This window comes from Mastigoproctus giganteus, chromosome 5 (assembly GCF_048544385.1).
Source record: "Mastigoproctus giganteus isolate SK-2022 chromosome 5, ASM4854438v1, whole genome shotgun sequence".
NCBI classification, from domain to species: domain Eukaryota; kingdom Metazoa; phylum Arthropoda; class Arachnida; order Uropygi; family Thelyphonidae; genus Mastigoproctus; species Mastigoproctus giganteus.
The window spans coordinates 209,598,460-209,612,751 of record NC_143579.1 but is presented as its reverse complement, the minus strand read 5'-3'; the positions used below and the strand labels follow the sequence as shown (position 1 = coordinate 209,612,751).

Here is a 14,292-nt window from a genome sequence, read left to right as displayed (position 1 = left end):
TTTTTGGGGTACGTATTACTAAACTTTGTTCTTATGAACCGTATTGGAATAATTTCTTTGTTGTGAATTAAATTCCAGCCCTAAATTATGCCAGAGGAACTTATTCATAATTTGGGTAACTGCCGATTTATTTAAAGAAATGGTTTCTAAATTGTTTGTGCAAGTTATGGAAAACTATTTAAAGCGGAAAAATCTAAATTTAAAAGTTTTATTACATTTAGATAACGCGCCAGGTCATCCAAAAGATTTAAGTAATCTAAAATGTTGAAGTAATGTTCCTATCACCTAATACAACTTCTTTAATTCAACAATTAAATCAAGACATTATAAAACTCAAAAACTCATTACACCATAAAATCGTTACAATGGATTTTGGAAAAAACTGATTCAGAATCTATTGAAGCGATGGAGGCATGGAAACATTTCTTTAATTGTGGACTGTATCAGAATCATAGCTTTATCGCTCAAAGGAGTAAAACCCTCAACACGTGCGTGTTGGAAAAATGTATGGCCAGAGTCAGTTCATTCAGGAAAAATGGTTGAACCAGCAGGAAAGAGAATTGGTGCGATAGTAGAACTTGCTAAGTTGGTAGGAGGGGAAGGTTTTGATGATATGATTACTGAAGACTGGTAGAAAAAGAGGCTGGCGAAACGGATTTGGTCGAAATGGCATCGGAGACAAACCAAATCAATTCAGAGGATGATAGCGCAGATTAAAATTCTGAAGTTCCAAATTTTACGCTTAAAAGGATACGGGATGGCATAAACTTAGCTGAGCAATCAGAATCTTATTTTTTGAATACAGATCCTTCGACTGAAAGGAACACAAAGTTCCAAAGGGAGTTTCAAAAATACTTAGCTCCACACCATGCAATTTACAAAGATCTATAAAGAAAAAAGAAAACAATCCCAGAATACTGATTTTTTTAAAGAGAGCAGAAGATGCACGAAATCAAGATGACGCAGAAGAAAGTTCAAAAGGTGAAGATATTCTGCAATAGAGAAAACATTCAAGTTTAATTGTGCTTAGCAGCAATGAAGAGGAAGAAAATTAAATGAACGTACATTATCTGATATATATGTATCACAGTTTGTAAGACGTTTGTTCAGTTATTATCATTTTAATAAAAATTATCTTTCCGATAGTTATTAAAAAATTATGTATTTTTGTTAGCTTTTGGAACGTAGCCCCCCTTTTTGTACTGGTTCTTAGTCCAGTATAATACGGTTTCGCACTATATGAGATTTTAAAGTAACCTTACTACAGTGCTATATGAGGGTTACCTGTACAAAGTTTTAATTTAAAACGCAAAGATCCATGGGTAAGAGTCTTGTTCTAAAGTTTAACCTTCCCCTCTGTTACATTTGACAGTGTTCTTTGGTTTCTGCTAACTGAAATTTCGAAGCAACTAGTTTTTACTAAAAATATCAGTAAATACTGTAATATAATGTAACTTGTAACACGCACCCATCAGGTGATGGCTGTCCCAGGTGGAACAATTTCGAATAAACTGCAAACTGTTTAAATAAAAAAAACAAGTACAAATGTTTAAAGATCGTACAGCAGGGGTCACCATCAAGCGGTGAAAGCATCATACGTGTTTATCATGAGCAAGGCGTTGCTTTCTTGAGGAACTTGATTCATTCCATACCACAAAGGTATGGAATGAATCAGAGCACGTGTTGGACCCAAAAAGTATTAATTTTTAACAGGTTTCGCGGATGAAACAAATGCCTACTTTTTGTACGTTTTTAATAAACTGTCATTTATCTTTACAGTAAGCCCAATTCATATATTAACTTTTTATTTTTTAAAATAAAGTCCTGTTGTTTATGTAATAATTTCTCTTTCGATTTTAATGTTGAACATTTAGAGGATTATTGCGACATCTTTAATCAGTCATTTATCAGAATGTATTACTTATTACGTTTACGTATAGTCCGTACTCCCTGAAAACAGTTTCATTAGATTAACAGTCATAAATGATTGATTAAAGTGTATAATAATGATATCTGATAAAGCAGATATCATTATTATACACTTTTTTTACAAGTTACAGCATAAAGGTGTTCATATTATTCTCCCATGGCACACTATATTTTTGTATATTTAAAAAAAAATTAAAATACAAATTGTTTATCGATTGACTTTAATGTGGTATTAAAATAATATTTTATATTCTTTTTAAAAAAATAATTGAATGTTTTAATCACATAATATATTAAAACGACAAATATTATATTTATAGGTGCAGCAAACAGTACAAAAATGCATTTATTCAGGAAGCAAAAATCTAGGAAACCCAATGACACAGGTAATTTTTTTAAAACAATTCATTTATTATAAATGATTGCAACGTTTTGGTAAACAAGGTAAATATTCCTTTAGTTGCATGAAAAATAGTAGAATTTTTAAAAATTCTGTAAAACTTAAATATTACATAAGAAGGAACTATGGTTACCAATTATATATATATATTCAAACTCATGGGCAAAAAAATTATGACCACCTACCTAAAAACATGTTAGACCTCCCTCCGCCGCGATAACTGCTTCCACCCGGCGTGACATCGACTCCACGAGACCGCAGAAGGTATCCTTAGGTACCCTGGACTAGCTGGACAGAAAGACATCCCGAAGTTCGACAAAGGAAAAAAGCAGTGGCGTGGACTGGAGAATGCTACGTTCCATCGCATCCCACAAATATTGGATATCAGAGAATTTGGGGATGACGGGAACCCAGTGATGTCTAAACCGCGGTGCCACTGCCGCTGGCCTATTTTCGTCCAACCCGTCTAATACGACATGATGGAGCTAGAATCTTGATTCATCAGACCAGGCAACTCTTTTCCGGTAGTCCAATGTCCAGGATCGACGCTCCAGTGCACACTGCAGACGGACGTGTCCATAATGATCGGTCAACATGGGCACATGAACAGATTGTCTACTCCATAGTCCAAGAGCATCCGCTTGATGGTGTGCTGGGAAACGTTTATCTGTACCTCCTGTAGACCGCCATTAATTGAGGGTTGTGCGCAATCTACTGTCCAGGACAGCATGTGCGAACCGCCGTTCACCTCGGGTGTCAACCAGTGATGGTTTATCCGTCCCGGCACATTGTGTGGTTGTGTCCCTATTCGGACCATTTCCACCACACTTTCACTACGCTGGGCCTCAAACAACTGACAATGCCTGCAATTGCTGAGATGCTTGCGCACGCCTTCCTAGCGCTGCAAATCATTCGCAGTTCAAACTCCGTCAGTTCCTTCCCTTTCTCCATTGCAAAGGCTTCGTGCTAACGAAACGACAGGCATTATTCGTGTCGTTACTATATATGCTGCGCCAGTTGGTAACGTCACACCTAAATGTTGTGGGACGCATCCACTCGCGGAGTTAGGGTGGTTATAATGTATTTGCTCATGAGTTATATATACACACAAACACACACAATGTAAAAAATAATAATAAGAAGAATAATATATATTTTTTATATAAAATATAAAAATATAAATATTTTCAAATATTTAAATATATTTTCAAATATTTAAATATATTTTAAAAATATAAATATATTTTAAAAATATAAATATATAAAATATATATATAAATTTACACACACACACAATATATATATATATACACCGTGATTTCTTTCGTTTCTTTAATAAGACATATTTCGGTTGCAAATTCCATTTCATTCAGTCATATCCTACATTTAAAGTATTTAGGAACTGGAATTTTATCGGACAGGGTTGATAGTGTTATCAGTACTTTTTGTTTAGTGTTGAAGAATAATAGCTTTATATTTGAACTGAGATAAACGAGTTCATATGAAGTTACCATTATGAAATGACGCAAAATGCGATCAGAATGTTAAAAAGATCTTGATATTTATTTACGTCATTGATTTGATTTGTACTCCCGGTCTGCTATATAGGGTTAGAAGAGTTTGTAAGTGTTAGAAACTACAAGTGTCTCTGGCGCCTCCGTAGCCAGGAGCAGCAGTGCGTAGCACAAGCTTCTTGATTAGACAGGGGTTCGAGCCCGTGACCACCAAATACAGAGGATGCGGCAAGGTCAGGGAATGACCACCGCATGTCCCCGGAGCAATATGGCCTTAGTTGCTAATGCTCCTAAAACCCAAATAACAAAAAGTGTCTCTAACACTTGCAACCAATTTAACGGTCTTATTCGAGATTTAATAATGTATTTAACGTATCTAAGAAACAGATGAGAACTTTGCATTCAGGATGAAAATTTTCTGAGCTGGTCATCTAGAAATACATAATACTACTGGGGGTTTTTAAAGTCGCTCAGCCCATACAATTAGATATATCTTCGGTTACACTTGAAGGAACAACATATAATTTGGTTTGACGTGGAGATCGAAAGTTTAACGATAGATGGCAGCACAAATCGTGCGCATTCAAAACCACTAGCGCATTAACACCATTCATTTACTGAATAGGCACCACAACAAAGATGCCCTGTTGTGGAGCGATATTTCGCATCCGATTCCTTTGCAAACGTTAGACAGGAATATATCGGTAATATTTCAAAACACACAAGTTACCAAGTAAGACTACCACATGGGAGTTGGTTAAAAAAATTATTGAGACTGGCTGTCTCACTAATTCTCACTAACTAACAAACTGTGTGATGGAAAGCCTAATGTGAGATGCCAGATAGAGACAGTCAACACCCAGCGATATCTCGAAATGTTTGAGAGACTCACAGACCAAATGGACAACGTGAAACGTCTGGAAGTATAACTGTAGATATATGCAACTGTATGGGTCCGGTTACTGCGAAGAATGATATAATCTCGTTACTGCATATTGCTGACTTTTTTGGTAATTCGAGATTGTAACGAAGATAATTTTATAAATCATAATTTTATTATAATTTATTGCGTCACGTTAAAGATTTTTATCAATTTTACTTATTAAATGAATTAATTAATTAGGTAATGGCCGAGCTATTCAATGTCGAGCTAGAATCGTAGTTTTTCTCACGAAAAGGCTTTTCATCCCGTTAAATAAACAGGCTAACCGTAAAATACACGAAATTTACAGGAAAGATATACTGTTCAGATTTAAAGGCATCAGTGACTTATATTATACTGCGATTGTGCAGTGTTTGTACTAGTGTGTGTGTTCAGGGACCGATTTTCACGTTGTTCAGGCTGAAAAAAGCGGAACAATTCACTGGGAAAAGCCTAATCCTTCCTGAGATCGGTTATCCAACATCCCGACTGAAGAAGCCTTTAGAAATAAATCTAGTCTGATGAGACACAAACCCATATCTCTCTAAACTACCTAGAAGCGGTAAACTCACACTATATTTTCATAGACTACAGAGAAAAGATGTACTGAAATTCAGGGCCTTCGCGTAAATCCTAAGGATCCAACCCAGCGAAAAACTTTCCAAAAAGTACATAAAAATGATATGCATAAACAAAAACACAAAAAGAGATAATAAAATAATCAAAACTTGAATTTAGTCATTAAAAATGGTGTGGAACTCTATTTAATAAAATCAAAATAAATAAATAAAAGATGTTGGATCAAGAAAAAGATCGAATCCAACTTGCTGATAATGCCCACAACTTTCATTGACGGGCTAACCCAAGAGATTTAGTATTATAGTTAAGCACAAAACCGAGTGGTTAAACACGTAGGTTCAGTAATACAAGCGTTTGATTTTACCATAGTTGAATTCGTCATGCCACTGTGTCTCATCAATGATGTGAGGAATTTTATTTTCACAACAAACCTGAGTTAGATGGTCTTAGGCGAGAATTGTGGGAGGTTTTTCTTCTGGAAAATCCAGTTTTTTGACCGTCCAACTGCCCAGAGAGGAGAGAATACAAGAGCATCACCGCATTTAGCAGTCTCTCTCTCTCTCTCTCTCTCTCTCTCTCTCTCTCTCTCTCTCTCTCTCTCTCTCTCTCTCGTGAACTCCTCTGACCCAATGAGCCATTCCACAGTATAAACAGAAAAGTTATTTTAAAAGCAACTGAGAAACGAATTCCACAGAGAAGGTCAATGTTGACAACTTTATTATGAAGTTTATAGGTGAAACGAAAAGTGAATGGAAAAACCAATTAAACAAAGGGGGATTTTGAATCTACACAAACTAGAGAAAAAACGCCAATAAAAAAAAAAGAACTCTTACGTTATCTAATTGTGGTAATAGCTTAAGTGCTTTACATCGTAACCCTTTTAAGCAGCGAATATGAGTCGAGCCCCGCAGGGAAAGTTAACTCTATCGTCACCAATATCAAATAAAGATAACGAGTTTAGGTAGGACAATTACGCAGGAAGGAAAATCGTTACACAAAAAAGCCATCCTTCTGTATGGTTATTTCGGGAATATAATAAGCAGTTGTCAGTTCCTGAGGGAATAAGGGCCATGCTATTATACATGTAGGAATTAATGGCAAAACAAAAACGAAGCGACGATTTGCTCAAGAAGGTCATGCTGCTATCACGTGACAGTGATTCGTTCCATAAACATAAGTATATTATCCGTTTATTTAAAACACAAGGTTTTTCCTCTAAACAGCCTGAAAACAAGGAGGGCATAATACAAGTTATAATGCAACCATTTCTGAGTATATATGATGTATTTAAATCTTTCACAGTCTTTGAATAGACAGGGATTCAAGTCCCCGACTGCTAAATATGGTGGATCTGTCAAACCGCACTGGACCAGCGTGTCAGATTATGGTCCATTCCCTTAACATGACTTGTTGAGGAGGCTTCCATCCTAAAGTGGATTGACAATGGCTGCAGGTTTATTTATTTTTATTTAAATAGTAGTTATAGGTTTCATGAAAACATATAAAAGTTTTACAGATTACTATGACTGTTATCAGGATAATGTGTACTTATTCACAATTAAAAATTCAGGCTAGGATTACATTTTCACTAACACCTCTTCTGAAAGCGCAATGAATGCTTCATCATGCGTTTTAACACTGGTAGCTTTGTCAAGAGTATTCTAAGTTTTTATGAAAAGCTCGCCATCACAATTAAGTGGAGCCGGTCCCACATTAGAGATAGGTGTTGTGTTATATGAACTGGTAGGTATTCGTGATTGCGTGATTTCTGTAGCTGTTGTCATCGCAAATTTTGTAGGGATCTATGGAGAGAGCATTATAGAGACCAGTTACATTAGATGGGAACATGCATCAAATTGTTGATTATAGACTGCAGATTTATGTAATAAAGCCACTGACGGGGTAAGACTTCCAAAAGATGACTATCGAAAATGGTTTAGCGAAGATGGCTGAAAACTGAGCAAAGGAATTCTACTCATATATGATAGTAAAGAAGCAGAAAATAAATTCGACAAGCCAGATCAAACGACAATCCAGCAGAAATGGTGGCTGAATTGAAAAAAAGGTATTTTGAAAATACCTTTAGTTCCATGGGGGAACGGCTAAGTCGAGTTGAAACGCTGTGAAATAAGTGACGATGATATCAGAGAAGCATCTATCTGAAAAGGAACTGAGGTTGAGAGGGTGCAAAACAGCAGGATTGGATGATGTACATCCAGTTACAGAAAGGAGGGGGCAGTTGAATGCATTCAACCATTAGTAATGTTAAAGAGATCATCAACAGATTCAGGGATTATTCCTTTGGAAAGTGGAGAGGTGCCAATATCTCCCCAATCCACAAAGGAGGAGGAAGAGGAACAAAAACATGATAGGCCAATTTTAGACCAAAGAGTTTGACATAATATGTGGTTATGGGCGCAATGTCGAGACGGTCGTGTACAGACATCTCTCTCTGTCGTGTCGAGATGTCTCGACAAAGAGTACTATCCTAAATAGCAGGTCGGAGCATGGTTTTGTGAAGGGATAGACTTGCCATACTAATCCAGTAAATTACTATATCTAAATTTTAGTAAGGCTTTTGATACAGTTCCTCATGGCAGGTTGCATAAATTAGACAATGTTAACGGGGAAGATCCATAGGTGAATTAGGAGTTGGTTGAGGGACATGCAACAAAGGGAGGTCATAAATGCGTATCCTTCAGAGTGGACTGAAGTAGCAAGTCGGATCCCTTAAAGATCAATGCTCGGATCTCTCTTATTTTTTATCTTTCTAAATGATACTGAAGAGGGAATACATAGTAAGATGTCAAAGTTTGCTGCCCATGGCAGGTACGGGCAGATAAACGACAGTTTATTTTAATGCTACTAAATGCAAAGTATTGCACTTGGGGAACAGAAACCCAGGAGTTGTTTCCAGATGAGGAGAAAGGAATTAAAGGATACCTACTGGACGAGAAAGACTTGGGACAGCGATACGGAAAAACATGAAATTCAGCTAACAGTGTAAGGGGGCGTCAAGAAGGGTACATGGTGTTGTATATATGATTTATCGTAGTTCTGCAAGTAGAGAGAGAGAAGTCATTATCCCTCACTATCAGATGGTGCAACCACACTTTGAATACTGTATACAGATCTTGAGGTCGCATCTAAAAAGAAAGATACACAACACACAACTTCCAGAGAAGACACCAAATAGGACGACTACATTGGCGAAGAGCGCTGTGCATTATGGGGAGAGATTTAATTAAAGTATATAAGGACCTGAGTGGAGATTACTAGACCGAATGAAAGAGAAATATTCTCACTGATGAGACAAGTATCAGAGAGCACAACTATAAAATCTTAAGAAACAGTACACTGAACCTTATTATCTTCTGGCAGCGCATTGTGGAAAGTTGGAATAAGTTGCATGCAAAAAAAGTGACCGAGGCGGAGAGTCTGGCCAAATTCAAGGTAGAATTATATAAATATATTTTTTTAAAGATGTATTGTTATTTTTTTTTTGTATTGTTGTTATACTTTTTTATTGTTATTATGATCTTTTAATACTAATACTGATGTGATAAGTGCAAGAAACATCCACAGAAAACAGAATGCTTAGATCTCGATTATTTTCTCTATATCACGTACTTGGTATTATCAATACATGAGTTTCCTGAAAAAATCATGCTACGTGTGGCAATTCTCATGGGGAGGGGGAGAAGCGAATACGCTAAAACTAACACACTGACAAGCATAAATAGACCCACTGTACTTCATTTCATTTATCTTTGTTACGGTCGAGAGTATAATTTTTCGTATGGCATTTCCTACTTAAATTGACCTACTTAAATTTCCTACTATTGATCTACTTAAATTTAGATTATTAGGGAGTAATTTTGCAGCGAAGATGTCCTAGCAGTTTTTGTCTTTAGGGCTTAGATTTCGAGAATGCAGCACTTATAAAGGTTTGTGATGTCGCTTCCTATTTTCAAAGACTATCATGAAGAATTTTAAAAAAATTATGGGTGTTTTTATGAAATCTTGTAAAAAATTTAGCATGAAGACGACTGTGTAAATAATACTCCATATTTTTGCTCAATACTTTGGTACTTTTAAAACAAGTATTGAAAAGGAAAATCTGCTGCTTAACAACATAATTGAAGAAATAGTTTTCTTACACTTTGAAACACTTCCTTATCCAGTTCAACATTATAGATTGGTTGAAGATATAATGATCATTCGCATAAATGAAGAATCTTCTATGCCACAGTGATCTTACGCTTCCTTTAAGAACAAGAATATTGAGATGTTTTGTCTTTTCTGTTCTCCTTTATGGAGCTCACAAAGAAGACCCAGAATAAGTTAAATGCTTTTGAGATGTGGTGTTACAGACGAATGTTCAGAGTGTCATGGACTGATAAAATAAAGAATGATGAGATCATGAGACGAATGCAGGAAAAGACAGAAATAACTAACACCATTAAGGAGAGGAAACTAAAATATTTAGGATATTTGATGAGGAATGACAAATAAAAGATGTTGAAATTGATAATCCAGGGCAAGGTCAATGGGAAAAAAAGTCGAGGGAAAAGAAGGAAATCATGGTTAGCAAACTTCAGAAAGTGGTATGATCAGAGTAGGGTTTGTTTAGGGTTTCTACCTCACGTTCGTCCATTGGGAAGAGACGGCACACTGAAGAAGAAGACATTTTGAAAGTTTATAGCATTTTGACTGCAACATCTTAATTATATTGTTTTGCAATTTCTCCTTATCCAGTCCATCGTTATAGATTGGTTGCAGATATAATGATCATCCGCATACTCAGAGGCACATATCAGAGAACTGGAAATGTTTCCCTGCGAAGGTTGCATACAAATATATATTTAAATGATTTGTCAGAATGCGTAGAACCGGTAGTTTGTCCTCCAAAATATCCGCCCACACACTAATTCCGAACCAATGCTGGAAAGGTGCTTGCTTTTTAATAGTGTCAGGGTTTCCAACTCCCACATATTGTTATTATTATGGACACACACTTTCTTATAAATTTCATTGCGACCTTAATGTTATTTAATTATTTATATTTCATTTATATTTAATTAAAATTTCAATTATTTAATTAATAGATGACAGAACTGCAATTCTATCCTGATACTCTCCGTTGTTGAATTAACCATGCAAATTCACATGAATTCGTCACACTCTTAGACAGAATCAATGATCCAATGCACCACGGCATCGGTGGCCAGCGGACCCCAAACACGACCCCAAAATTACATCGAATCACCAACTCAAATCTTTGAGTGTGAGACGATAGTAAGTCCATACTTTAAAAACAATTTAAATGCCTTGAAACCAATTTAAACAATGCGTACATCCTTTAAACACTTTAAAAACAAATGTTAAAACGTAAAAAAAAAAACATTTAAGAATTCACTGAAACATTAAGGAATTAAAAGAATTTTAAGAATTTTGTTTTAAAGTGTTTAAAGGATGGACTCATTGTTTAAATTGGTTTCAAAGCATCTAAATTGTTTTTAAAGTATGGACTTATTGTCTTCTCGCACTCAAAGATTTGGGTTGGTGATTCAATGTAATTTTTGGGTCGTGTTTGGGGTCCGCGGGCCACCGATTCTGTGGTGCATTGGATGATTGATTTTGTCTGAGTGTGATGAATTCATGTAAATTATTTGCATAGTTAATTCAACAACGGAGAGTATCAGCACAGAGGTGACATCATAGTGGTAATTTCTCCTTTTCTTAACCAAATTCAATTATTTAAATATTTTCGAAAATAATTAAAAAAAAAAAAAAATATCGTCAGACGTTTTAATACAATTCTTATTACATGTATTATTAATGAAATTAAATATAAAATTTATTATGACGTTTACATATGTTAAAACATAAGATTTTGGTAAAATTGTGAATGGAGAAGATTTAACGCTAATCGTGGATGTTTTTGTCGCTTTAAATGTATTTCCTGTTACAAAGAGTAAAATAAAAAAATAATAATAAAAACTGGTGACTTTTTTTATTTACAGCTTACATTGTATGAAGTTTATGCTAAGGATAAAAACAATTGGCAAATAGAGAACACCAATTATGTCCTCATGGGTAGCACAGTTCTCCCCACACCGGGTGGAAAAGGGATGAGTTCGAGTCCCGTTGATGACGTGAGGAATTTTTATGGGCTTTTCAACAACGTGGCTGAGTTAGTCGGTCTCAGGCGGGGGGGAAGCATGATTTTTTTCTCCCGCAAACTCAGGTTTTTCGCCCAACAAACAGAAAATCGACCACAGAGCAAAATCAATTTACAGACAGTAAACACAGAGCAATATGGCCTTGGTCGCTGATGTTCCTAAAATCCTATTACAACAACACGAATTAAAGGTTTTCTATATAGTAATCTTTTTATACTTTATTCAAAGTGATTAATATTAACCTTAAGACCATCCCCTTTTTTTTTACACACACAAATATTTTTTTTCCTTTTGGAACATATCTTTCGCGCAATACATATGTGCAAGTCAACATGTACGTAGGCTGATCGGCCCAGGTGTTCGTCGATTTGGTTGTTCATAGGTTCTAGGAACGTAACTAAGATGAACCACAAGGAATTCCTGTAATTTATTCTAATGACCTACAACGCGCCGAAGAAAGATTATGAAGTCGAGCTCTCTGTTATTCCCAATGATTTTATATTTGTGCCTCCAGTGAAAATGTGCTTCATTTTACTCTTCCTCTCCAAAGCCTTTTACACTTCAGTTAGATTAGATTCCCTCCCCCACCCCTCAAATGTGTCCATTTGCCAAGCTTTGCAGTCCTCACCTTCTGAGTTGTTCTTCATAAGGACAATGATTAGTTATCTTCATCAATAAAACGTCCGTCAAAATTCCTTCCGCATCAAAGAGAAATAATTCTCAACTTCATCTGGCCACTGGAATCGGCGAAGCTATCCACTGCACAATTCTGGTTTCTGGTTTGCAATCTTTCTGTTCTTTTATTAAGTATATTTGAGGGCATATGCCACCTGGATGGCATATCATTGAGTAAAAAAAGCTAAGCAGCAGCCATTATCAATCCACTGCAGGATGGAAGCCTCCTGAACAATTGACATTGAGAAAAATGAACCATACTCTGCCACGCTGGTCTAGTGCGGGTTGGCAGATCGACCGTATTTAGAGTTATATTTATCATTGAGTACGAATGATTACAGAAGTACACAGGGTCTTAGTTAATTTTGAATAATTTAAATAGCGTGCAAATCCGCTTGACGAATCTTTACGATGAGTTCCATCAATAACATTACCACGTGGGTAGTAAAACAGTCATTACTGAAAAAAGGAGATGACAAGATCTTTAATAGTAGGAACACTATTTAAAGGATGCTCATTAAAACATGGACTACTAATTTTACGAATATCTCTGAAAGTAATGACATTGCACTTTTGCACATTTATGAACGTATTATTACTTACAGCCCATTTACAAAATATCACTAAAGATTTCTGAAATTTATAACAATGATTTATTTCTCTTGCTGAGATGAACAAGTTGGTTAAACAGCTAACGGAAATAAAAATCTAATGCGCCTATTCACTCCAAATTTTGTAAAATCCAAATCAACAGCACGTGAAATGCATCACGTTTCATGCTCTGTGATTTAATACATTTAACAATCATGGTATACTCTCAACGCTTTCGTAATGTATTTTACTATTTCTTCCTGAATTTTAATAACAATTGAAATATAATACGTATTATAAACGTATTTAATATTTCTAATGTGATTAAAATAATAGGCAAATAGCAGTAATTCATGATTTATGTCTAAAAAAAAAGGGAGCAAAAATCAACGACTTTTATGAACTAAAATAATGCGTTGTATTACCTTAAGTATATCCGTCTAGAAATTTTATAGAGCAACTCCAAATTAAAGTAAAATTGGAAAAAGATAAATTCCACTTTTTTCATATATAAATAAATTTGCCAAGCTGAAATTTCAGCTTTTGTGTGTGGAATAATAGGAGGGATGCTTAGACTATACACGAATGTGCAATAAACTACCGGTTCAAAATTTTTCGTATAAAAGCGAACCTACTAGTAAATTGGTTGCTTTGTTGTCATATTTAAAATTTACAATAATATTAATTTAAATTACAATAGAAAGTTACACAATATATTGTAATCGTTCAACACATTTTACGTTGTTGTTATTGGATTTTAGGAACATCGGCAACTAGGACGAAAAACACGAGTTTCCGGGAGAAAAACCATGATACCTCGCCTGAGACCGACTAACTCAGCCACGTTGTGAAAAAGAACCATAAAAGTTCCTGTTCTACCCACAAGGTCATATTTTACGTTTCTCCAACTATGTCATAATTCGTATTCAATTGAATCGTGTATTTACAATAGGAAGTACATAAGTACAGAGGGTCCACACCTCCTTTACAAAACAAAAACTTTATTATGTGAATAGGGTATGTGGTACAAAACTGAAACCGCTTCCAGATGATAGTTGATACCTTTAACTTTTTTTTATTCACCAACCAAAAATGTGCGCGCAGCAGAATAATCGCCAAACTATAATCCTGGTAGAATTTAGCCTTTAATGCAATGAGTTGGCCTTTCTTCTTTGGAGAAGTTATCGTCATAGGCCTCTAATATCTGGACATGTTACAGAAATTCCTTAGCCCCAAATTCAGGATGACAATGATGGCGACTTGATTTTTCAATAAGACGGAGCTCTGCCACATTACCACAAAGTTCGTGCACACCTGAACACAGTGTTTTTTTGGGAAGTGGATTGAAAACGGAGGACCGATTTTGTAGCAACCCACAATCTCCTGATCTGACACCTTTAGATTTAATCTCTAGGGATTCGGAAAAAAACTAGGTATATGTTCTACCTATGCTAGGAACCATTTTGGAACTTACTAAATGCATTTGTGAAGCAACTG

General features: G+C 35.6%; 1 protein-coding gene across 5 annotated transcripts in view; it reads left to right on the top strand.

Moving 5' to 3' along the window:
• The window catches only part of Pka-C1 (Protein kinase, cAMP-dependent, catalytic subunit 1), a 617,895-nt gene that overhangs the window by 23,485 nt on the left and 580,118 nt on the right, over nt 1-14,292 (top strand). For all 5 annotated transcript variants that reach the window (XM_090374346.1, XM_090374349.1, XM_090374348.1 and 2 more), the window contains exon 2: nt 2,250-2,315. In XM_090374346.1, coding sequence (XP_090230472.1) covers nt 2,270-2,315 — 46 coding nt within the window. In that variant the 5' untranslated portion in view covers nt 2,250-2,269. The remainder of the gene's footprint in view (nt 1-2,249; nt 2,316-14,292) is intronic.